Raw genomic sequence first — 25,241 nt, forward strand, 5'->3', positions numbered from 1 at the left:
CCTTCCAAAAACATTTCCCAATTATTTCACACTATAAATAACTTCAAGGGACAAGGGCAATTTAATCCCCATAAACTGCTAGTTCTACAGAATAGAATTTACACTGAGACATTACTTCATTAAACAGATATAGGGAAATAAGCTATATCTTCATTTCTGTATACCTAGACCGAATCAGAAAAATTCCGTAAGTGCAATGTTATTTATATCCATAGCTAATCCCTGGATATTCAAAGTCCCATTTGTAATTCTGTTGTGAAGGCTTGCAAAACACTAACCTGGAAAATGAGCGCCTACGCTCCTTTTGAATCTTTTTGTATTCCATCAATTCCTTAGCAAAATCATTTGTAAACTCATCTAGCTTGGACTTTTTCTTTTCCCTAGTAAAATAAAGTTAAAGAGTGAAAGTTAACAAAAACCATTTAAGAAAACTAACAAGACAAATGTAATTAGATCATGAATGAAATGAATGAAATTGTCATTAGTTTTCCAGTTTAAAACTATAAATAACTAGGAATCCCTGAGGAAGTTGCTTATATGGCTTTGGTTTAAATTTTAGGTGAATTTTCTCGTACTAACTGGAAACACTGGAAAATGTTTCCAAAGAAACCTATTTAATGTTATATCAGAAAATGAAAAAAGTGTATAATAATTTCAAATTAAAATACTTACTCTTCTTTTAGTCGTCGTTGCTCTCTATAGAATTCTTCCCTGGATAAAGGTGGTGCTTGGGTTGTTGGGATGGTATTTGAATGAGCTGTCTGTACTCCTGACGACACCCAAGGTGTAGATAAATTGGCAGGAGCTGGAGGAAACCCTGGAGGAGGGACACTATACCCAGCAGGTGGTGGCTGGCCAGGAGGAAACTGAGGAGAAAACTGTGGGGGAGGAACACCTGGAGGGAGAGGAAGTGTATGGGGAGGAGGTGGATACAAAGGAGGTGGTGGAACAGGTACAAAGACTGGAGTTGCTGGTAGTGATGGGCCTTGAGTCCTCTGTGATCTTTCGCTGTGGTGTCGCCCACGGTTTATACTTCTGGAGAAATAAATTCCAAGATATTATTCCTTCAAATTAAAGTTATCTAAGTTTGTCTTTTCTATCCATAACTATTTTCAAACTTACAAACAATGGAATAGATTCAACTATTCAAGGAGTATAGAAACACTGGTAGCATTTACTTGTAAAAGTAACTCTATAACAAAACCTTATTTTTAAGGCCACTTAGGGACTGAGATGATACAAATTTATAGGACTTTCTCTATATGAAAATACTATCATTAACAAAAAATTTTATATATATATATACATATATATATATTTAGAGGCTGGGTCTTGCTCTGTCACCCAGACTGGAGTGCAGTGCCATGATCATAACTCACTACAACCTCTAACTTCCGGGATCAAGTGATCCTTCCATCTCAGCCTCACAAGTAGCTGGGAATACAAGTGAGTACCACCACACCAAGCCAATTTTTAAATTTCTCGTAGAAAGGGGGTCTCGTTTTGTTGCCCAGGCTGGTCTTGAACTCCTAGCCTCACCTCTTGCCTTGATCTCCCAAAGTGCTGGAATTATAGGCATGAGCCATCACACCTGGTCTGAAGATACTATATTTAAAAGTTCTCTTTTGTGAAGTTTACATTGATTATCACTCCACTAATTATTACCTGTTACTTCCTCATCTGTCTTTTGAAGGAACTGACAGGTCAATGCTACTGTGACCTAGTTCTCTGCAAAATGCCTTTTGTGCCCAAAGTTTGAATGAAGAAAAACCACTTCCTATAACCACCTTTCTTGAGGAAGTGGGTGAAGATCATACAAAGTAGAATACCAGTTTTAAGATCTGTAATTAACAACTAAAAATCTCAATGTCTTCTCTCAAAAGGTTAAGTAAAAATAAGTGCCGGCTAAAGTTTCTTTGTGCTTCATCAAAGAAACAAAGTGGGCTTACTTGTGTTAAGCTAAAGGTTCTTTAGATTATAGGTAACTGGCACACAACAGCAGTAGCAGGGGTTTGGATTTTAAGTCTCTTTTCAGAAAGCCATGAATTAGTAAATATTAGCTTCTTTTAACATGTGAATTCTAGTAATGAAATAGTAAATCTTCATAAGCTTAGCAATTCTCAATGGAGCACTAGAAGATACTCTTAATATTCTTGTTATACAGTTTTGGAGGCCCCTTTACCCGGGAGGAGACTATGACCTAGACAATAAGACCTATCTGGCTTACTTCTTAGATTAATATTGCCTGTGACTGCCAAGGGCAAGAGCCCCTAACAATATCCTTGTCTCTTCTTTTGGAAAAAGGAAGGTAAGGGATGACTAGGACAGTTGAGTCTAGAAGAGAAATAAATGCAATTCTTCTTCACACTTGGGAGCTGAGCTAGTTAATTTTCATCTTAAATTGATATCCTAAATATTGTCTGGGCTTTAATGACTTTCTTCCACTACTTTCATTTCTACCCTTTCATTTACTACCCTCCAAAGAGGGCAAATGCAAGCCAATATTATGCTGTGTGCTCACAGGGAGAAAGTAATCACTGGGAAGGAATATAAACAATACAGCCTTAAAAACCATCATTTAAAATACTAAATGTAATTTATTCTTTTCTAGGCCTCTTTAAGGACAACTACTGAGGATTTAGGAGATAAGCAAAATCCAAACATATGACCCCCTGTTCTCCTGCCATTGCTGTGCTTTAATTTCTTTGTGGCATATTTTTCAGTATGTCATAAGATCATTATTTTCAGATTTTTAGCATGCCTACCTGTAGCAGCTCCTCTCCCCTCTTCTAATTTGCTGTGGTGGAGAAACCAGATAGCCAAGCTTATTGGAACTGTGTGGAAGAAAAAAGATAAAATAAGCTTGTATATTTTTCCATGGGTGTAATACATGACCATTTAATGTGTAGACATTAAGATACTTATTTTAACTACTTGGAAAACCTTTTCCTATATCCTGATTTTCTTTTTAATGGGCTTTCTCTCTTTTATTTAGAGACAGGGTCTTGCTCTGTTGCTCAGGCTGGAATACAGTGGTGGATTCATAGCACATTGCTGCTTCAAACTCCTGGCTAAATGATTCTCCTGTCTCAGTCTCCCAAGTAGCTGGGACTACAGGTGTATGCCACCACACCTGCCTACTTTCTGAGTCTTCACTTGTTCCAGATAGAAGAGATCTGAGCAAATATTATATCTAAAATTAGCTTATTCCCCCTTGAATAACTGGAGTATAACAATAATTAAACCTCAATGTATTATATTTTCTGTAATATTTTAATTTACTCCTTAATTTATTTTAGAGACAGGGTCTCAACTTATTTGTTTATGAGACAGGCTCTTGCTCTGTCAGTGGCACAATCACAGCTCACTGCAGCCTTGAATTCCTGGGCTCAAGCGATCTTCCTGCCTCAGCCTCCAGAGTAGCTGGGACTACAGGCACGTGCCACCACACCTGGCTAATTTTTTTTTTTTTTTTTTTTTTGTAGAGGTGGAGTCTCACTATGCTGCCCAGGCTGGTCTTGAATTCCTGGTCTCAAGTGATCCTCCTGCCTCGGCTTCCCGAAGTGCTGGGATTACAGGTGTAAGCCACCATGCCCAGCCAATTTTCTGTAATATTATATTTTAATTAGTGTTTTATAATTGCCTTTACTACACTACTCATAGGCATTTTACATGTTAAGGTAGGTAGTAGCATTCCAATTCTACAAATGAGGAAGCGGAGGCTACTGTCATGTAGCTAGTAAATGGAGGAGTTGGGATTCAAGTTCAGGTCTACCTGTCTCTAAATCCCATGTTCTTTTACTGATATATTCTGCTAGCCTCTTACTTAACATACTTTAGGAGAAATTTAGTTTTTCTTTCTTTCTTTTTAAAGCTTTACTTTGACCTATATATACTGGTGTAAGAAATTTAGTTTGTCAAACAAAAAGATCAAAGTTTCAGAATATGTCAGTCATAAATTGGATTATATAAACAGAAACAATGGCATACATAGAAAAATATTAAATAAATGTACTGATTTTTAATGCCACAAGACATCCCATAGAAGGCAAAGTTCTTCGTATTTCTGGGCGGAAAATTTAGATTTTAATATGCAGTAAGATTTTATAACATGCTGTTCAAAATGAGAAATCTTATTTGGTAGACTTTAATCTTAATATGCATTTATGTACTCAAATTTTGATCATCCAAATTAAGGATGGGAAAAAGTTAAACCTATTAGGAAAATAACTGATCCTATATGCAAAGTAAGTTTTCAAGTAATTTTTATCTACTCATTAACTAAGGTCCTGGCAAGATCTCCGTTTGTTAGACAAGAAAGTAGGAAAGAACTTACAAGATTTTGTATTTTAGAGAAGAATGACTTATTTTGATATTTTACATAAAAAGCATATTAATCTGACACATAAAAGGTGTTTATATTAAAAAGCATTTGGCAACACACTGCCTACTTTGTAGTTCCCCTTATCTACTTGGAAGGCAATCATCTGACGATTATTTTAAATATATACTTACTGTTCCCAACCTGGTCGACCGCCGCCTGGACGAGCAGCATTTATTCTTACTGGACCTTAGAAACAAAAAATAAGCAAAAACTGTAAGTAAATATAAAATTGCATGTTAAATAAAGCTAAAATTATTCTTTAAAGGGAACAAAGGTCTAAACCAAAATGATTTTACTCACCAGTTGTGGGGATCAACTGTCCATGCAATAATGACTGTCCAAGCAAAGATGGGGTTCCGAGTACAGGCACCTGGTAACCCTTTAGGAACAAGCACAAATAAACAGAACAATTTTAAAAAAAGAAATGTTAAAAACAAAACTAGCAAAACAAACCAAAAAAACCTCCACTACAAAAAAACTCCAAATTTAAGAGCCAATGAAATTTACCTTCTCTTCCATAAGAGCAGTAATTGCAATTGAGGAGGCTCCCTTCGAATGTTCTGATGCAAGAGCTGCAGCTGGCAATATTTTATTATCAGAATCTCTAGAAAACAAATATAATTTACAATATATTAAAATCATCAGAAATGGAGAATTAAGAGTACAAGTATGGCTGGACACAGTGGCTCATGCCTGTAATCCCAGCACTTTGGGAGGCTGAGGCAAGAGGGTTGCTTGAGTCCAAGAATTCAAGACCTTGTCTCTACAAAAATAAAAAAAATTTAGCCAGGCGTGGTGGTGTGTGCCTGTAGTTCCAGTTACTCGAGAGGCTGAGGCAGGATGATCGCTTGAGGCCAGGATTTTGAGCCTGCAGTGAGCTATGATCATGTCACTGCATGCCAGCCTGTGTGACACTGAGACTGTCTCTTCCTACTGCTGGTGACTGGTAACGAAAAAACAAAACAAAAATGATGCAGGAACAAACAAAACAAAACAAAACAAAACAAACAGAGACTGTCTCTTAATAAAAAAAAAGTAAAAATCAGCTTGTTGATAATTCAGTTTATCCATCAGCTGGCATTAAGATGAGTTAAGTCAAAGATGATGAAATTTCTGAGGAAAGTTGAGAGAGGACTGGACCTCTGGAGAGTTCTTTATGCAGTGCAAAAGCTTTTCCAAAAGGAAGGAACCTCCTTTTAAGAAGTACTACATATGATAGAAATTGGTTGCAAGAAGAGAAAACTTAAAAAAAGAAATCAAAGTGTGGACTATGTATGAGGACAAAAAGAACACAGGATTAGGAGTAACTTTTAGTTCTATCTCTACCACTAAAATGAAGGGGTAATCTTGAGTAAGCCTTAGAACACTCTGGGCCTATTCCCACTGTGAACCAAATAAAATGCTAAACCAGATCAGTGGATCTCTTAAATACACACGTAAAGGTCTCACCCTAAAGATTCTGCTTTAGTATATCTGAAATAGTCCTCTGACATCTATTTTCTAGAAGCTGAATGATTTTCTTTAAAAGCATTTATGAGCCAGTAGACTACATGGTCACAGAAAGCGCCCTTTCATTTCTGAAGTGGTAGGATTTCTGTGAGTTTTCACTACTCTCCTACATAATTATGCTCTAAAACAATTATTCCTGACCTCTCTATCTCTTTCGGTGTTTTTATCTCTCTTCTCTACATATCCAAACCGTCCTTAGTTCTGCTTAAATCTACTCTTTTCTAGTATCATCATTATAACCATAAGTAAATTCTCCCATCCCTGAACTGCAGAGCTGTTATATGATTCGACGTTTAATAGGGACAACCTCTATTTGACCTTGGGATGCTTAATCATTTGGCATATAAATGACCTTCATTTGGCTCTTCCCTCAATAAGACTAAGTCATTTCTTACAAGTCATCCCACCGTACTGAGCACAGTGGTCCACTAAGAAAACTGTTCAAGCAGTATTATACAACAGTAACAAACTACATCCTGTATCTCAGCAGGGTCCAAAAAACCCCCAAACTACATCACTGACCTCTTATGTTTTCTAACACTGAAAAACTCAAACTTACCGAAAAGGTCCATCTGATTTTTCTGAATGGACGGATATGGATACTGTTGCAGTTATATCTGGTACAGGAGCTGGAGCAGAAGATGGATTTCCAGGTACAGGAGGGGCCAAGGAAGACTGATTAGAAGTTAATGAAGATATAGAAGGAGTCGGGTGAGTTGACGAAGATGTCACTGGAATCATCAGAGGATCTTGTTGTCTTGATATTGGAGATCTCATCAGAGGTTGTAGATTCCTCTGAATGAGTGGCCTCAGAGGTGGTATTGGGGGTGGCGGTGGAGGTAACTGTTTTCGTAGTCTTTTTGTATAACCAGTTTCATTTTTGAAGTTATTAACAGCCTATAGATAACAAACATAGTAATGCAGAAAAATGTAATGTAATATTCACCCAAGTACATAAATCAGTTAAAAGATTAAAATTTTTTTTTCATAAAAGGGACACAAAGATAGCTACCTGTCGTAAAAATTTATTGGCAATTAAAGCATCAGGAGAGACATCATTCTGATGACATGTTGGACACGTATGTTCATCTGATTCCAGGAGTGCTGTTCTTATACCTATGTATAAGATTTTAAATATTAATAAAAGCACATTGGAAACTCAAGTGTTTATAGAATGAATTAAAAAGATAGCTCACATCAGTTCAGTTACATTACTGTTTTCCAAGCACATAGCACCAATCATTTCTTAGAGTAAGAGATTTAAGTAAAATCTCATCTTAAAGCACTCCTCTGCTCTAATTTTTCTTATGACCTATGCTACATTAAAAAGAGAAGTGACAGTTGGGCATAGCTGTGCATGCCTATAGTCCCAGCTACTCAGGAGGCTGAGGCAGGAGGATCACTTGAGCTCAGGAGTCTCAGGTTGCAGTAAGCTATGATCACAGCCTGGGCAACAAGAGTGAAACTCTGCCTCAAAAAAAAAAAAAAAAAAAAAAGAAAGAAAGAAAGAAACAGAAGTTAAAAAGACCAGGGCGGGACTGAATAGTGAAATTTTCAGATAGCACCCATTTTCTCCCACGTAAGAAGGGACAAACTTAGGCTAAGTGGCAGGAAAAAAAACTAAGTGCCAATATAAGTGATCAAAAAAAAAAAAAAAAAAAAAAAGATCACAACCACATGGCAAATCCTGGGTAATATGTTTACATGAAGCTGGTTTAATTATACCTAGAAATTTTAGGATAAGCTATTATTCACAATCCAGGAAAGTGGATTTAGGTACCATTTAAGAATATTTCCAGAATTATCTAAGGCCCAAAAGATTTTAAAAATTCTGTACTTAAAAAAAACCTCAATATAGTTGCCCTGATGAAGGTAAGGGAGGTTGTCAATTCTAATACATAAAGGGACAAAGAGGCTATTGTTTAAAAAATGTAGCAACAGGCTGGTCGCAGGGGCTCACGCCTACAATCCTACCACTCTGGGAGGCCGAGGCAGGAGGATTGCTTGAGCTTAGGAGTTCAAGCCCAGTCTAAGCAAGAGTGAGACCCCCCCCCCATCTCTATTAAAAATAGAAAAATTAGCTGGGTACAGTGGCACATGCCTGTAGTCCCAGCTACTTGGGAGGCTGAGGCAGGAGGGTTGCAGAGAGCTACGATGATGCCACTGTGCTCTAACAGTTTTCACTAATTAAATGCTCATTCTCAACACTTATTATCAACATTGCATATTTTAATCAAGAGCTTTTCCAAGTAAACACAAATATTCTAAAATACACATCTGCAAAGGTTCATCATTTCTTACATTCATCACAATAACTATTTCCACAGCAGGGAATGACAACGGCATCAGTCATAATATCTTTGCAGATGAGACACAACAATTCATCTGGGATAGGATCATCTTCTTCTGATGAAGAAGATGGTTCCTCTGGTAGAAAGGGTGGTTTTTCTTTCTTCCCAATTGCATATGCTTCTCTGTAAAAGAAGATTTTCATGTTTTAACATTGTTAAGAAGGCAGAGCATTCATGCTACATTTTCTACACAGGAAATTATAATTCAGTACAATGCCAAATTAGTTTAGACAAGCATATCTTCCAAAATAAGGCAGCAATTATACATATCCTCCCCCTAACAACAAAAAGACACAAAACTCTAAACAAATATAACAAAAAGAAACAAATAAATGCTATAAAAACAGCTAAAAAGATCTTAGAATCCATAACTCTTAAGTACTGAGGGCCAGAGAGATAAAGCAACATTTTTAGTGCCAGAAAGCTCTATTCATGTGGCAGGGACAGGATCCCAACTTAGGTAACAATCTAATCACATTTTGTCTACTCCATGTTTCTTGGCGGGAAAAAAACCAAACCAAACCAAACCAAAACTTCCCTCTCCATATTCTAACAGTACCCCAAACCTGTGAAGGCACTGAAGTGAATGCCACAAGATGAGAAACTAAAATTAGTTCTGACATTATATAATTAAGAGAAGATAGTTCAAGAGAAATTATTATGTCTTCACCACACAAATAATTAAAGAATGAGACTTCAAAACCAATGACCTACTTATAATTAGCATTTTAAGAGAGATTAATTTATTTATAGTCAATTAAGAAATATTAATGACTTAAATGATCAAAGTATGTGTTACAAAAATGTGAAGTAACACCTCATTAAACATTCCAGGTCCAGTTTTTTCTTTTGTAGAAATGCATTTTGCAGAAATGCTGGTATTAAATATAGTATTAAAAAATAAAAAAGCTCTTCTCAAACTTCTCACCTCTGATTCTACGCCCCCATCTTCTCTGAAATCAGGCAAATTTGTAAAACATAGGAATTCCTAGAGAAATCCTTTCTATATCATTTAGGAACAGAGTGTGTTTATCTCAATGCTGAAAATGAAAGAATCTCAGCTGTACGCAGTAGGGTACCTTAGGTGTGTTATTTGTGTTGCAGTTGCTCCATAGACATCACCACGATTCCAGAAATAAGTATCAATTTGCTTATGCCCCATTGTTCCCAATTTGTGAAAGAGGAGTCTCCCACTGCCCAAAAGAGAGAAAAGAAAAGAAAAGGGGGGAAAAAAAAAAAGAGGAGAACAGAGGATAGAAAAAGAAACAGAAGAAGAGTCTGAGTTGCTTATCAGTGGTGTTAGTGGAGAGGGTGAAAGTTTCATTTAAAATAGCTGGGCTCCCATCTTTCCCCAATATTTGCTGTGTGTTTGGCACAAATGGGCTTTTGTATTTCAGCATTCAAAAGCAATGAAGTTAATTATTAGTTAGGGTGCACAGGGGATATTAATTTTCCAACACAAATTTCTATTCCTTAAAAACTTTTACATAATATAGATGAAGCGGTCTGCTCTTAAACTGTGTCTGTAAAAATCACCAATTTCAACCTAAAGTTGTTTGGTGGCATCTATGAAATGTCTCTGACTTAGAAAAAGCATAACAACAGACTGTTCTAAGATGAACCACAAAAACACAGGATGGTGACTGATAAAAAAAATAGATGGGGGTGAAGCTGAGGAAGTAAGCAGGGCTGGGAGTTTAGGAAAACTAATTCTTAACTGTGAACTAAAACATTGTATTTACTAAAAAGTATATATTCAAGACCATTTAATTTTTTCAGTATCATTCCATAGAATAGCCATTTTTATTATCCCCACCTGCTCACTATACTACAACAATATTTATAGCATGAAGCTGAGGAAATCTGTGTTTCTATATAGAGTTTTTCATATATATATATATATATATATTCTTGGTCACTGAGAACATAAACAACTATTCTCTAAACTGATGTTTCTCGAAGTATGTTCTGAGGATCCCCTACCTTCATAATCTCCTGGAAGACCTGCTAAAAATGCAGAATTAGGGTCTTTTCATATAACTTCTAAATCAAAAACTAAGGGGTGGGGGACAGATCATCCAGAATCTCTCTCCTTTTTTGCCCAAGGTCACTCTACCTGACCAGAATCTTTTAACAGATTTTTGTAGAAGATTCTTATGCACAATAGTTAAGCAACCATGGTCCAAAGGAACATTTAATATTGTGTTATATATTACGAATCCACAACTGAAGATAATAAAAAAGATAAACACAGTAATAAAAGCAGGTAAAATAGGAAGTTATCTAGTCGAACCATGTCACTAGATTTTCATGTCTGTCCATTTTATTAAAAACTGGCTCATAAAATCTGAATACAGATTAAAAATAAGCACCAGGTGTGTTATAGAGTAATAGCTGATCTGAACTAATGGTTTATAAAATAAATCCTACTCACATGCTGTATCCAAACTTATTCAAGATACCTCGGTATTTCATTTATGCTTGGCACTTAAATTTGCCTTGACATCTTGCAGAACTTTTATTCTTAAGCCTCGTTTCTGAAAATGATTACAATCTGTTTTGTTCACTCAAAAAATGCAAGCAGCATATATAATAAAATTATGTGGGAGTATGTATGTGAATGAGGAAGAAAGCCGGGAATGACAGAAAAAGAAAAAATCAGAAGACTACAAGGGAAGTGGCACTCAGTGATAACAAAAATCCCCAAATCCATTTTAAATTTGCTTTAAATGGAGCAGACTGCAGCCTCACAGAAATGTAACAAGTGGAGACTAATGATCTTGGTATACAAAGTGCTCAAGGAATCCAAGTAGCCAAGTTACAAGCCCAAGATTAAAACACTGCACCCTGGGACTAACTGTAGCCTCCATAGGTCATACCTAATTTGCATACTTACGCATCTATAGTTGGTATTGCATATTTTCCAGTGTTGGTAAGCATTGCACCTTTCATATTAGGATCTTTCACTTCCATCATGAAACTTCTGGGAATTCCAGTGCTCTTTTTAATCCTAGGACCAGATTCAAAGTTTTTATCCTATTTGGGGGGGGGGGGGAAGGAAGAGGAGAAGAGGAAGGGAAAATGCAGTTACCTTTATTTAATAAATTAGCTAACATGACACAGAGGTTACTAACTACTTATATTATTTGTAGTGTTTTACATATATGATCTCATTTAATCCTCACAACTGCCATGTGAGGTAAGCATTATTATTATTTCCATTTCCAAGAAGAAAAGTCAGGCTTGGAGAGAGCAAGTAACATGCTCAAGCTCACTTAGCTATTAAGTGGCAGAACCAAGATTTGAAGCCTGGCAAATTTGACTCCAGAGGTCATGCTCATTAGCTACTGTAATAGAGAAGGCAATATTTACCAAGAAAAACAAGACGGCTAGAAATAATTCTAAAAAAACCAAAAGATGTACCATAGTTTCTACTTTGGACTTACCCCATTTGTTGGGCAATTCTTAATATAATGGCCAGGTTTACCACAACGGAAACAAGTGTAAGATGGAGGTGGTGGACCTAGAGGTTTCTTCATGTAACTAAAAGGGGAAAAAAAAAAATTACATGTATATAAGGACTTTAAAAAAAATAACGTTTTTGATTTGGGGGGGAACCCACCCCAAAGGTTCCTATTAGTATAAAATATTTATGAACTTACTTGATTGGGTCGTATTCATGGCCAGATTGCGACATCATTGCTTTAATTTTATCTTCTTCAGAAGCATTGGCTTCAGCCAGATTGGCAGTCTGTTTAATAGGTAATTATTTGACACACACATTAGAAACACAGTTAAGACCACACAGCCAAAGACAACACCACTCATCCTGTAAAGAGCAGTATCTAACTAACCTTGCATTAAAAACAGCTATTTACATGTATAACCTGGAAGAGGCACTGAGAATTCCTTAGGTCATTACATGATGTTTGGGTGTCCGTGAGGCTGAAGAAAATCTTTGTGGGGGCACTCAAACCTTAGACCCTGTTTGTACCTTACATTGAGATTTACATACTACTCCTCTAAGAGTTAAAGACTGAGATTAAGTTAGAAGAAAAACACTTGATGTTTTAAAATCATGAAAATAATTCAAGTGTCAGAGCATTGACATTGTAACTTATAACTTGGAGGTAGGGGTTGGGGTAGAATGACCAAACACATTATGTAGCAGGTATTAGAAGTCAGAAGGCTTTTTAGGTAGTGGTGTCAGTTTCAAATTAAGTACAAAAGATGTGCACTGAGCATTCATAATTTCAAATTCAACTCTCCAGATAAATTTTATGAGCTTCATAGCTCCACCTTTAAGGTATTAGATACAATAGATATAAGCAGGGTCTAAGGGAGTGATTTCTAATAACTTGAATCTTCAAGCACCTAGCAGTCATATCAGCCATTCATTGGGTTTGTCTTTACATTCATCCACAAAACAAGCAACCAGTTTTAACATTTTATTGTAAATTTATATACAAAGAATGCTTAACATTAACAGAGCTGAGAACAACAGCAACATTTACAGAAAACTGGATTACAGATATTTAACAACTAATTTGTTTGAACCCAAACATTATTTTACAAATACCTGTAGTTAAAAAAAAAAACAAAAAAAAAAACAATCCCCAAACTCCCCAACTTCTCCCCGCAAAGAAACAATGGTAGGAAAAGACCAAAACTCAAATATGGTCCTTACAGTACATAAGAATAAAAACAGTAAACTATAAACTACTAAAATGTTAACTCTATGCTAAACCACTTTGCATTAGAGAATTATAAAATAGGACAGTCTTAGTCCACTTTATGTTTTAGAATCAATTTCAATGTGTAGTTTTCCCAGAATAGGAGCTTAAAAAGCAATTTGCTACCAGGACATTTTTGGGGGATACATTCTAGGGGAAAAGGACACAACCTATAACAAAGCTAAGGACAAGATAGGGACAGCACTAATGGAAAACCCATTTTTTCATTAATCTTGGTTGCTAAATTTGGTTTCACAGTTCTGATGTGGGGAAAAAAGGATTTTTAGAAAGCTAGACAACTTCCTTCTTGGCCCTCAAAAGTCTGCCTATTCTTTTTTTTTTTTAAAGCACAATTTGTAAGCTAAATGTATTGTTTTAAAAAGTAATCCATCACTAGTGCTTTCCCAAATAAAAGATACACATTCTTGAGCAGAAAATTCAAGCAATCTTAATCGCAAAACATGGCATATACAATGATTTCAGGAGGTAACAGTTTGCCCCTCTGCTAAACATACACATTGGTATATTCCTTTAAATGACTTTATACACTTACACAATTCATGTAGTCTGTGTTCAAACAAATTAGGTTGTTTAAAACTTTTTTTCTAATGTAGACAGACTACAAGTCTATAGCATAAAGAAACAACTGTATCACATTTAAAATATTGACCTTCATGGGATCAATTCAAATATTCAAGGAATAACCATGCAATCGTCCGTGTAAAGGAAATCTTCTGTTTTGGCTGCTTTAGAAAAGTCCACATAATTTACAGCCAAAACCAGGAAATGCCTCCAGAACCTTGTTAGTTTCCAATGTATAATTTTAAAAAATGTATGCGAGAAAAAAATGATTAAGTGTAGCTTCGTGTCTTGAAGTCTTGAAGATGAACAATACTCCAACATTACGCTGAGGCTGACAAAGTACGCCCCTATCTTCTCAAAACGGCAACTACTCTTTACAGGATAGTAAAAATATGTACAATGCTTTTGCCAAATACATCCTCCCCCAACCCCTCTTAAAAAACTGTTCCACATCAAAAAAAAAAAAATACAATGTTAGAAAAAGACTTATATTTTCAAGAATATATATATATACCTTTGTAAGCTGGGCCAGAGAAATAGACGCGGAAGGGTCATCAATCTGTTCACAAAAAATTAAACACACATTCAAGTTCCAAACTGAAAACATCTTAAAGTGATCATTTAGCCCCTACTGACACTTAATGTTCAAATATTGGGCATTTTCTTAGTTTTCTACAGACTGTTAGTTTGTTTTAAGCCTGAAAGTGTAACTCAACTGACTTAATCCTTCTCTACATATTTCACACATAGTTATAAAGGCTATCAGTTGGGGGGGACTCAATCACAATGAAAAAAAATGGGGTAAAGAAAAGTATATCACATAGAAAATCTGTTTAGAGTGGTGACTAAATACTAAGAGTCCCTTGTCTCTCAATGGTCTCTAAATTTGATAATGCTCAAGACAGTGTACACTAGAAGAGAGAAAAAGAAATCTTTCTAATTTTCCCAGAATGCTTTTATACAATATTGTAAAAACAAGCAGCTCTTTAATGGCTCAGATGATTGCTTTAATAAATAATAGCTCTGGTATAATTGCTATGTTTTTTCTTTTTTGAGCATGTACTGCTTAGCCTGAATAAGTTTGTTTATTCTCTAACACAAAGAGTAACAAAGAAACCACAGCTTTATCAGGGCAAAGATGTTAAGTCAAAAAAAGGGAAAACAAAGGCAGCTTGGGGAAAGGGAAAACAGCTGTCACATATGATGATGGGTTCTAGTATTTGGGAAAAAGAAACAATTTAATCAAACAGAGCAAATATATATAAGATATAAGAGTGCTTTAAAAATTACTTAAAAAATTTTAAATTATTTGATCCCCTAAAATGATTTTAACATTAGTTTTTAAAAAGTGTATATGTTTGTGTGAACACACACTCACACAGGTATCTTTAGCACGTAATCCTGAAGATATGATTTCCCTACAGCTTCCTATGTAGTAGGTAGGTTCCTTATTCAACATGTTGTAAGTTTCTCATGCATTATTGGTCAGAACTCTTGTTTTAAAATGGAGGGAATGTAACAAGATGTCTGGATCAAAGAAAAAAGTCTTCATCGGATATTATGCAAGTATTCCAGAAAACTAAGAGTATTAAAATAAAAGCAGTATGATCTACAAGCCTGGAATAGAAATGTAACCAGTCTCAATATGAAGTTCTTAGTCTTGCCCACCACAGTAGGGATTCAATAATGTAAATAAAAACAATGTTGGCTAACTGTTAAGATACATCTCAAAAATATCTTAGAATTTTAAAAGTTATTTTGATGGACATCACTGGGATGTTTATTCAGACAAAAGGTTCTCTGCTCCACATTGAGGGGCTATGAAGAGTTTACAATGCACTAATCCCACATTCCTGATACATAACTGAATAACCACATAATTTGTCAATGGGTTCTCATTCTTGCCTAGCTTTGAAGTATTTTTTCCATTAAGAACTAATCTCAAAGGGTAAGTCGGAAAAAACCCAAAAGAATACATATTCTATTTTTACGCAGAATAATTTCTGACCTACTCAATCTGTTTTAAAGAGGGTTACATTTTACACTAACCAGGAATTACTTGAGATTTAAGTAATAAGGACTGAACAAATTACTGTCAACCATCATCTATACATTTCTAACCAATGAAACAAATTACTGGCCTTTAAAAATAGCCCATCACTATCTGGAATACAACTACTGATGATTTCCTTAGAAAGAAACTAACCAATTATATTAACTTTCTTACCAATGGAACTGAAGAACATTTTTTAAAAGTCTTCTCACTCCTAACACTTAAGAAATGGCTTGATTTTGTTTTTATGCTGGGCCTTCTTCATCCTTTCCTTTTAGCATTCCGCTAAATTATTATTGTACCATGTATTTATTGAGCTGAAAGTGGTTTCAGATGTGCAGTTGCACCTAAATCACTTTTTCCCCCACCAAATAATCACTATTGCCCCTAAATACCTTATAATCCACAAAGAAGTCAATTTTACCACAAATTTAGAAAAACATCCAATTTTGTTTTCTACATATAGCAAGGTGTTAAGAAATGAGTGAAAATGTTGACAAAGAATGGTTTAAAAAATGATCAGGGGCCGGGCGCGGTGGCTCACGCCTGTAATCCTAGCACTCTGGGAGGCCGAGGTGGGCGGATCGTTTGAGCTCAGGAGTTCGAGACCAGCCTGAGCAAGAGCGAGACCCCATCTCTACTAAAAATAGAAAGAAATTATATGGACAGCTAAAAATATATAGAAAAAATTAGCCGGGCATGGTGGTGCATGCCTGTAGTCCCAGCTACTCGGGAGGCTGAGACAGGAGGATCGCTTGAGCTCAGGAGTTTGAGGTTGCTGTGAGCTAGGCTGACGCCACGGCACTCACTCTAGTCTGGGCAACAGAGTGAGACTCTGTCTCAAAAAAAAAAATAAATAAAAATAAAAATAAAAAAAAAAAATGATCAGGAATTTATATGTACTGAACATCAATAAAAATAGTGACTCTTAGTAAGATACTAATGGTAAAAAAATAAGTCTGTCACATTAAAAAAAGTCTTCACTAATTGATCAATTCATACTGTAGACATTAAAATTAACCCACCTCTCTGCATCTAATTTGGGGTCTTGTTTCTGGGAGCAAGGATTCGCAATCTTTTGTGCCAATTATACTTGTTTGAATTTAAAGGATCCTACAAAATCTAATTCTGATGTTTAGTTAGGAGAAGAACATCCATCTTTGGTGTACCAACATGGAAGGATGACTAAATAAAACAAGGCTGGGGAATATGGAAACAGCCACCCTTGATTAGAGCTGGCTTAAATTACCAGAAAAGTATGCATTTATTACACTTCTAATTAGAATTTTAAAAACTGGCTAAGCGCCTCTATTTACTTTGCTTTTGTGAATGTGTGTAATAATCCACATGACTCTTAAGCCTTAGATGGACACTAATTATGCTTGATGAGTACATTCTCTCTCATCCTAAATGTCAGCAAATGTACCCCAAGCAAATAAATAATGGGGATAACGAGGTATCTGATGTCTCCATTTCAGATAATTCTACCTAAAAATTAAAGCCACTTTTAAAGTATTTTAAAAAAAAAAAAAAAAAAAAAAAAAAGAAAAGAGAAACCTGAATAAGCTTAAAATAAACTGCTTCTTATAAATGTAATACAGACATGCCAGGGAACACACAAGGCTAAAAGAATGTTAACTTTATTTATGAACATGTGATTTGTGTTTATACACATGCTAATTAATAAACAAAAAAGAAATAATTGTTTTCAAGAAATAAAACTTCATCTGAATTAGTTTAAATACTATATAAAATGTACTTTATACAAAATGTGTTACATTAACTACTACAGTAACCAGGATAGTCGATCTAATTTGTGCTAGCATTTGGATACATAAAAATCAGTTTTAAACCAATCACCAGCAAAACAGAAACTTGGACAGATTTTACAGCATTATGCTTAAAAAAAAAAAAAACCCATATATCCAAAAAGAGGGGGAAAAAAACCCCAAAACACTAAGATTTTTGATCTTTGAATTATTATATTTAGTTCCTTGAGAACTAAAGGCCATATACTCTAGAGAACAAGTCCAAAGTTCAGATAATCTGTTATGTTTAAGATTCAATGATCCAAGGTTAGTGAAATCCCTCATACACAAAGATCAGTAGTATTTAAAAAGTATAAAGTGAAATAGCAAGCAATACCCTTGAGTTCTAAATGAAGATTTCAGACATCTTGCATTGTGTACAGTATCAAGCCTGAGCAGTAAAATGTTTAGAGAACCATCAAGTTTACAGAACCCCATTATGATAGACCTGTGTTCTGAAACAGATGTTTCACTCCTTAACTTGGAAATGCTACCTTTTACTTTAGAGCTTGAAAGTCAAAATGGTGTCACACTTAAGGTTAATCTGTGATTACAAAAATTAAGATGTTACCCTCGTTAAAGGAAGTTACCTTTGATAAACTACAACTTTCAACAGTCTACAATTAATTAATGCAGCATTTTAATACCTTTTGAGAAAGAGGGAAATATTTCAATTTGGACATTTAAGCTGACTAGATAGAAGTGGAAGATCTTATTCATATTAAACTCTGAAAACAATGTACCCAATTGTATAAAATCATCAAAATCATTGAGACATTTATATATTCATAGGGGGTCCCAACTTTGGGTTTCATTTTATAGTACAGTTGTAAACAAAGAACAAGAGCTTAAAATTGCCAAATAAAGCAAGACTAAATAATAAGGCTGCATCAATGGTCCCTGGAAAGCTCTTTTCTATGATGTGCTTGCAATTGGAGAAAACATCAAACTTTAATAAGCTTTGCATGTTGCTAATGCATTTTTGAAAGCCATCAATCAGGCAGAAAAAAAAAACTAACAAAAACTAAGTGATACAACGTGAAAATGGCAAAATATACACTCCAAACATTTTTTTATTGCAAGAAACAAAAAGCACACAACAGCCTGTACATACATACAAAATACTAACTATAGACAGACAGATGTAGAACATGCCATCATGTTCTTTAGTGTAAAACCTAAACGATCTAAAAAGGATTCATACATTAACTGTACAACACAGTGTCATACAGGGAGAATGCTATCATATTTAATATGAAACAATGTTATGGGCACAAATTACCCATTCTACAAAATAAATGTGCAAATTATGCCACATATCCATATTCAACTGAGCTGTCATCAAAATACATTTTATTTACAATATGTACTATGATCAGTTGGGATATTAAGTTCTAAAATGATTTACTTCACTGCTACATTATAAAGGTAAAAGCAATGTGTAGAAAAAGTGTGAGATTGTGTTTTTACATACTGCTTTTGTAGTTGCCATCACTGGTTCTGTTCGACTTCTAAAAAACAAAACAAAAACAACAAAAACTAACATTAGCTATTTATGAATTTTTGTGCTAATAAATCTTAACACATCTTCAATCACACATTTTTAGAAACACAATTTTCCTTTGGTACAAAGATTTAAAAACAGCCAATTTCTGAATAAATAAAGTACTATGATTCATCTTTACCACCTTTGAATAGTTTAAGACACATTTGTGGTTTCAAAAAAAATTCCACACTAGGGAATTCTAAAAATAAGTATACCTTGCCACTTACAATAAATGTTTTCTGAAAGGTAGTGTGGGGATTTTTGTTATGTTTAGAAACTTTGTGGTTTACTCTTAAGAGACTGAAAAACTAAACTGTATTATTCCCCAGTTCCTGAATAGGTCCAGATGTAAATTTTCACCCACCAGATTTTCTTAAAGAGCACTGCTGTCAACTTATAATTTGGACCCCTGAGAAACTGCTGTGCTCCGAAAACTAAGTCTCAAACCTGGAAAGACAGGTTGATAGCTATTTTCATTTTTAAAATGTCTCAATACAATGACCAAGAATTGAACAAGAATTTTAACTCCCAGGAAAATACAATATAGAGTATTTTGAATTGGACAGTTCTCCCTTACCCCCACTGAATAGATGCATGGAATGAATTGGACAATTTGATGTTTAAAAGAACATACAAATTAAACTCAAAACGAAATTCTTTTAAGTCTACACAGGAAAGGGGACAGGGATTGAGTTGTTAAATATAGCCCTTAAATACTTAGTTTTAAACTATTCCTATCTTGACTACAGAGAAATGTTAGATAGCATCTAAAAGCAGTTTCTAGGTTTGTGCATGATTTGGAAGTTCTAAGATAAAAAAATTGAGCTTTCATTTTCTAGTATTTGCTCAACAAAGTCAGAGGCATTTTATGAAACAAATTTATTATTAAATTAATGCAAATAAAATTCTATATACGTGAATTTCAACACACAATTCTGTGTAAGAGGCAACTTATTTTTCCATGTACTTCAAGTATTTCTTTTCCCAAGAGATTCTGAATATTAAAAAACCTACAGAAACTGAATGTTTGCTATTTTTAAAGAAAAGCCCTTGATAAATTCTTTTTTTCAACTCTTTGGTCAATTTGCAAGGCACTTGATAAATTAAAGTGCAATTTCACACTAGATCGTATGAATTAATTTTCCTCTTATAATTTATAATTCTTAGACTCATTTAAAGCTAAAAGCACATACCCCTAAGTTCACTAGGAAATTACAACAACAAAAGAAGTATTCAGCTTTTTAATGTTGTTACTATACAGAAGATATTACACAAAAGGACTGCCAAACGTTAACATATAGAAACAACAAACTAATGAGAAAAAAATTTTTAAATGAATTCTTGCCCATGTGAGTATAAAGCTCCAAGAAATGACACTATTTTAACTCAATTCCAAGAACACATTCCATTTCACAGGACTGGGAAATTCCAAAATTTTTTATTGATCCAAAGCAGAATTTGTCAAAATTTCAAAGCTACCTAATTTCTTTCCTTTCTTTCTTTCTTTTTTTTTTTTCTTTTAAAAGACAGGGTCTCATTCTGTCGCCCAGGTTGGAGTGCAGTGGTACAATCACAGTTTCACTATAACCTCAAACTCCTGGTCTCAAGCAATCCTCCCACCCCAGCCTTCTGAATAGCTAGGACTATGAGCTCCGGCCACCACACAGCTAATTATTTTTTTGTAGAGACTGGGTCTATGTTGCCCAGGTTGGTCCTGAACTCCTGCCTCAAGCTATCCTCCCTGCCTTGGCCTCCCAACATGCTAAGATTACAGGTGTGAGCCACTGCACCTAGCCAAAGCTACCTAGTTTCTAAATGGAAATCACTACCCTTTAAATAGCCTAAGTTGCTGGCCTTTCCACATATTAGAGTTACCATTAGTAACAATTGCAAGAAAGCGGAGAAAGTTAAGGATATAAAGTTTTAATCTTGCCCCTTTAGTGAATATAAGTTGAGACTAGTCCTGAGAGACTGCTATATTCTTACCCCAATAATGGGCATTTACCATGTGCCAGGGACTACTGAATTCTTAAAACCCTCTGTGAGTAAGTACCCACACAACCTTATCTTACTTTTGAGGAATCTGAGGCACAAAGACTTTAGGTAACTTACCCAAAGTCACGCAACTGATATAAAGCAGTAAGTAGAGTGAAACCTAAGCCTGATTCCAGTGTCTATGCCAAGGGTGGAGAACCTGCGGCCTTAAGGCCACATGTGGCCTCCTAGGTCCTTAAGTGTGGCCTTCTGACTGAACCCAAATTTTACAGAACAAATCCTTTTATTTTCACTAATACATTTTTGCTCATCTTTTATACTTTTATTTTTAAAACGAACATATTTAAAATACCAAAGAATAAGTTTCAATGAAATATTCCTCCCAGACTGGCACAATTAGAACATTGGTAAGCCATACGGCTAAACTGATGGATGCTATGCTCATGATTTAGTTCTAACTTCCCCCGCCTGACTGGTGCCACTACTACACAACACTAGTTGGCTAGAGTTTATGGCAGAAATTAAAAAATGAAAGCAAAACCAAAGACAATTCTTTCAAGCAGCAATAAGACCTGGAAATAATGCCACTGAAGCAACTTCTAAAGTAGCATATATACTTGGTGGGAAAAAAAGGAAGCCATTCAGTGATGTAGAAATTGTGAAAGAATGCATTGTTGAAGTTGTAGCATGCTTAGACCCCGATAACATTTCAAAGTACTAACAACTGTCTCTTTCAAGGAGAACCATAAATGATCAGCAGTATGAATTAGCCTTCAACTAAACAGAACAACTTCATGTAATACTTCAAAAGGAAAACATATATCATTCAATCACTTTGGGTGAATCAACTTATATTACTGACTCGGCACAGGTATTATACACTTAATTCGGGTCACAACAGAAGATTTTCTTTGCTATGAAGAGATGTTCGCTTTGGGCACTCTTGTGAACAAAACACAGGGAACAGATATCTTCAATAACTCCCAAGATAAATGTCATGAAGTTGTACTGAATTTGTAAGTGTATGTACAGATGGTGTACCTTCCAGGACAGGAAAACAGAAAAGGTTTATTGGGCCGGGCGTGGTGGCTCACGCCTGTAATCCTAGCACTCTGGGAGGCCGAGGTGGGCGGATCGTTTGAGCTCAGGAGTTCGAGACCAGCCTGAGCAAGAGCGAGACCCCATCTCTACTAAAAATAGAAAGAAATTATATGGACAGCTAAAAATATATATAGAAAAAATTAGCCGGGCATGGTGGTGCATGCCTGTAGTTCCAGCTACTCGGGAGGCTGAGGCAGGAGGATCCCTTGAGCTCAGGAGTTTGAGGTTGCTGTGAGCTAGGCTGATGCCACGGCACTCACTCTAGCCTGGGCAACAGAGTGAGACTCTGTCTCAAAAAAAAAAAAAAAAAAAAAAAAAAAAAAAAAGAAAAGGTTTATTGCACAAATAAAAAAAGTATTAACAGATCCAAGTGTTCTCCTTTCTCTTCATTGTATCTTGCATCAGCAAAAATCTCTATCCTAAAGCTACTATTTTAAGTGATACTTTGCAACAAGTTATAAGTATTGTTAACTGTATTGGTACAAATGCAACATGGCATGGTCAGTTTCATAACATGCTAAAGCTGAACCATGAGGTATTCAGTGTGGATTTGTCACATCATTCTAAAGTGAGTTGGCTATCACAAGGACAGGCATTAGCCAAAATTTTATCTCTGCGAGAACAGATGGTTAAATTTTATGAATAACAGGATCAGCAATGTGAATTATTGAAAGCGGATTTCTATAGGAATGCAGCGTTTCTGTGTGTTATCATGTCAAATCAAAACAATCTGAGTATTTCTTTGCAAGGTAAAACTAAGTATATGAATGATATGTGGCAAAAAAATCCAAGCATTTCAGTTATCTTTTCTCAAAACACTTCTTCAGGCTGGGCGCTGTGGCTAATGCCTGTAATCCTAGCACTCCGGGAGGCCGAGGTGGGAGGACTGCTTGAGCCCAGGAGTTCAAGACCAGCCTAAGCAAGAGCAAGACCCTATCTCTACTAAAAATAGAAAAATCAGCTGGGCATCGTGGTGCACGGCTGTGGTTCCAGCAACTTGGGGAGGCTGAGGGAGGAGGATCATTTGAGCCCAGGAGTTTGAAGTTGCAGTGAGCTATAACGATGCCATGCTCTCTACTCAGGGCAATTGAGCAAGACTCTGTCAAAAAACAAACAAACAAACAAACAAAGAAAAAAACCAAACCACCACCCCAAAACACTTCTTCAAAACGAAATTTCGGATGAGCATTTCCCCAGCTAGCAAAGGTCACTGATGAGCAGAATAATATATGCAAATCATCTGAAGAATATGCAGCTGTTATAGACCAATTAATTGGAGAATACAGTGAAAAGTTCACTGACTTTGAGAATCATGACATCACACTCAAATTAGCATCTCAGCCTCACCTAGTTGATATCATCAAGGCACCTAGAGAACTACAGATGGAAGTGATTGAGCTCTTAGGGGATGACATTTTAAAGTCATTGTTTGATGCTAAGAAAGATCCAACTGAAATATGGAAAAATGCAGTAGAAACCTTTAGCAACATGCCCAAAAAATGCATTCTTGTTTTTCAACCACTTATTGCTGCAAATCTACATTTTCCTACCTAACCCAAACCAAGACGCCCTTAAGGTCACAAATGACTGATAACCATCTAGAGGATCAGCTGAAATTGTTGTGGACCTCCATGCATGCTGCAACCAAATATTCAAATGCTTTCCAACAAAAAGCAGATACAACAAAGTCATTAATAAGTTAACCTTAAAATTAACAAATAGTTTTCATTTTTTTGAAATTATTAAGTACATTATTAGATTTTACAAAATAATGTACATTTTAAAGTATATCTAAGTTTCTTGAATGCAGCCTTAATTGATTATAGCTAAATTAACGCAGCCTTCCAACATGAAAAGGTTCCCTACCTCTGGTCCATGCTCATAAATCCTATATACTCTATGGCCTCACAACAAAAGCCTCTTATTGATAAAGAGCAAATATTGGCCTTACTGAATACTCTGGATGCTATCAAAATATTTAGGACAGATCTGATACTTCAATTTTTGTGGTAAAGAAAAGAGAACAAAACAAGTAGGCAAATCAAACCCAAAGAAGAGTACAGAAATATTTGTTCACTGATATGAGTATCACTTTCCTATCTTTCTAAATACTGTCCATACGGAACAAAAATTTTTCCTAAGAACTCTTACTTTTAATCACAGGTAAGTCAACTTAACTGGGGGAAGAAATCAGAAAAAAACGAATGAAAAAAAAAAAAGCATCCTATCCTCATAGTTTTGAGGATCAAGAAGATATACTAAGGTTAAAGTAATGACTTCAGTTCTAAAATACACTTGTCCTTTCTCACAAAATAAACTTTTTAAAAAAAGTCTACGTTGACAAGTACATGAGATTTGATAAATACTTACATAACATATGTCTTGCTTGTAGATTTAACACCTCCAATGGGAATTCTTCTAACAATTACAGACGAATTCTTAGGAATTAGAGCATTATCATCAGTATATTCTGTAAATAAAAAGATAGTCGAATTTCTATTTGGGGATTTGGGTAAGCATCCAAGAATGAGAAAACTTCAACTAAATACAAATTTTATGGGAAACGGACTTAAAGATAAAAGAGCATTAATAACTACACGTTCCTTGCATCTAGATATTGTCAGGACAAATATCCAAAGCCACAAGGGGGCTTCCTTTCAAGAGACAACGAATAGTGTGAACAGGTTCTTAGCTCTAGCATCTCTACTTCTGTGGAACTCTAAATCTCAGTAAGACTAAGTCATTCTCTAGTCTAGTTAGCCAGAAATGCTGAACATGTTAACTATGAGAAAAAGCTGTTATTTTGAATGAAGATATTCTATTTCTCCTGGCCCCTAAACATGAGTTGAGAATTATGATCCCTGCCCTCATGAAGCTTATTACTGGGGAAAACAGACTAAAAATTAAATTATGACATGTTATAAAGAAGAAAAGGTTTTCTAACAAAGAATGATGGTGGAATGCAACTTTGGATACAATGTTGATTCAAAGAAAGTCCCTTTTAAGCATACTTAAAAGACTGAGAAGCCAGCCCAGGAAAAAGAAATGAAAAAGCAATATTTCAGGCAGAGGGAAAAACATGTGAAGAAATTACACAAAAAGGCAGGATGAGCTAAAGAAAATGAAGAATGATGTGAAACATGGCTAGAAAGGTATAGATCATACACTGGTTTGTATTT

The 25,241-nt window shown here is 35.4% G+C and overlaps 1 protein-coding gene across 3 annotated transcripts in view; it reads right to left on the reverse strand.

Annotated features, from left to right (window-relative positions):
• RBBP6 (RB binding protein 6, ubiquitin ligase) overlaps positions 1-25,241 on the reverse strand; it is a 34,874-nt gene that overhangs the window by 4,705 nt on the left and 4,928 nt on the right. For 2 of the 3 annotated variants that reach the window (XM_069486801.1, XM_069486803.1), the window contains 15 exons: positions 24,433-24,532; positions 18,895-18,931; positions 14,074-14,118; positions 11,907-11,995; positions 11,691-11,787; positions 11,141-11,280; positions 8,195-8,367; positions 6,906-7,009; positions 6,453-6,790; positions 4,892-4,988; positions 4,685-4,763; positions 4,516-4,570; positions 2,766-2,834; positions 673-1,035; positions 279-380 (listed from right to left, as the gene is read on the reverse strand). In XM_069486801.1, coding sequence (XP_069342902.1) covers positions 279-380; positions 673-1,035; positions 2,766-2,834; positions 4,516-4,570; positions 4,685-4,763; positions 4,892-4,988; positions 6,453-6,790; positions 6,906-7,009; positions 8,195-8,367; positions 11,141-11,280; positions 11,691-11,787; positions 11,907-11,995; positions 14,074-14,118; positions 18,895-18,931; positions 24,433-24,532 — 1,888 coding nt within the window. The remainder of the gene's footprint in view (positions 1-278; positions 381-672; positions 1,036-2,765; positions 2,835-4,515; positions 4,571-4,684; positions 4,764-4,891; positions 4,989-6,452; positions 6,791-6,905; positions 7,010-8,194; positions 8,368-11,140; positions 11,281-11,690; positions 11,788-11,906; positions 11,996-14,073; positions 14,119-18,894; positions 18,932-24,432; positions 24,533-25,241) is intronic. The other variant, XM_069486804.1, reaches the window with a different exon arrangement.

Source organism: Eulemur rufifrons, chromosome 14 (genome assembly GCF_041146395.1).
Source record: "Eulemur rufifrons isolate Redbay chromosome 14, OSU_ERuf_1, whole genome shotgun sequence".
Classification (NCBI taxonomy): Eukaryota; Metazoa; Chordata; class Mammalia; order Primates; family Lemuridae; genus Eulemur; species Eulemur rufifrons.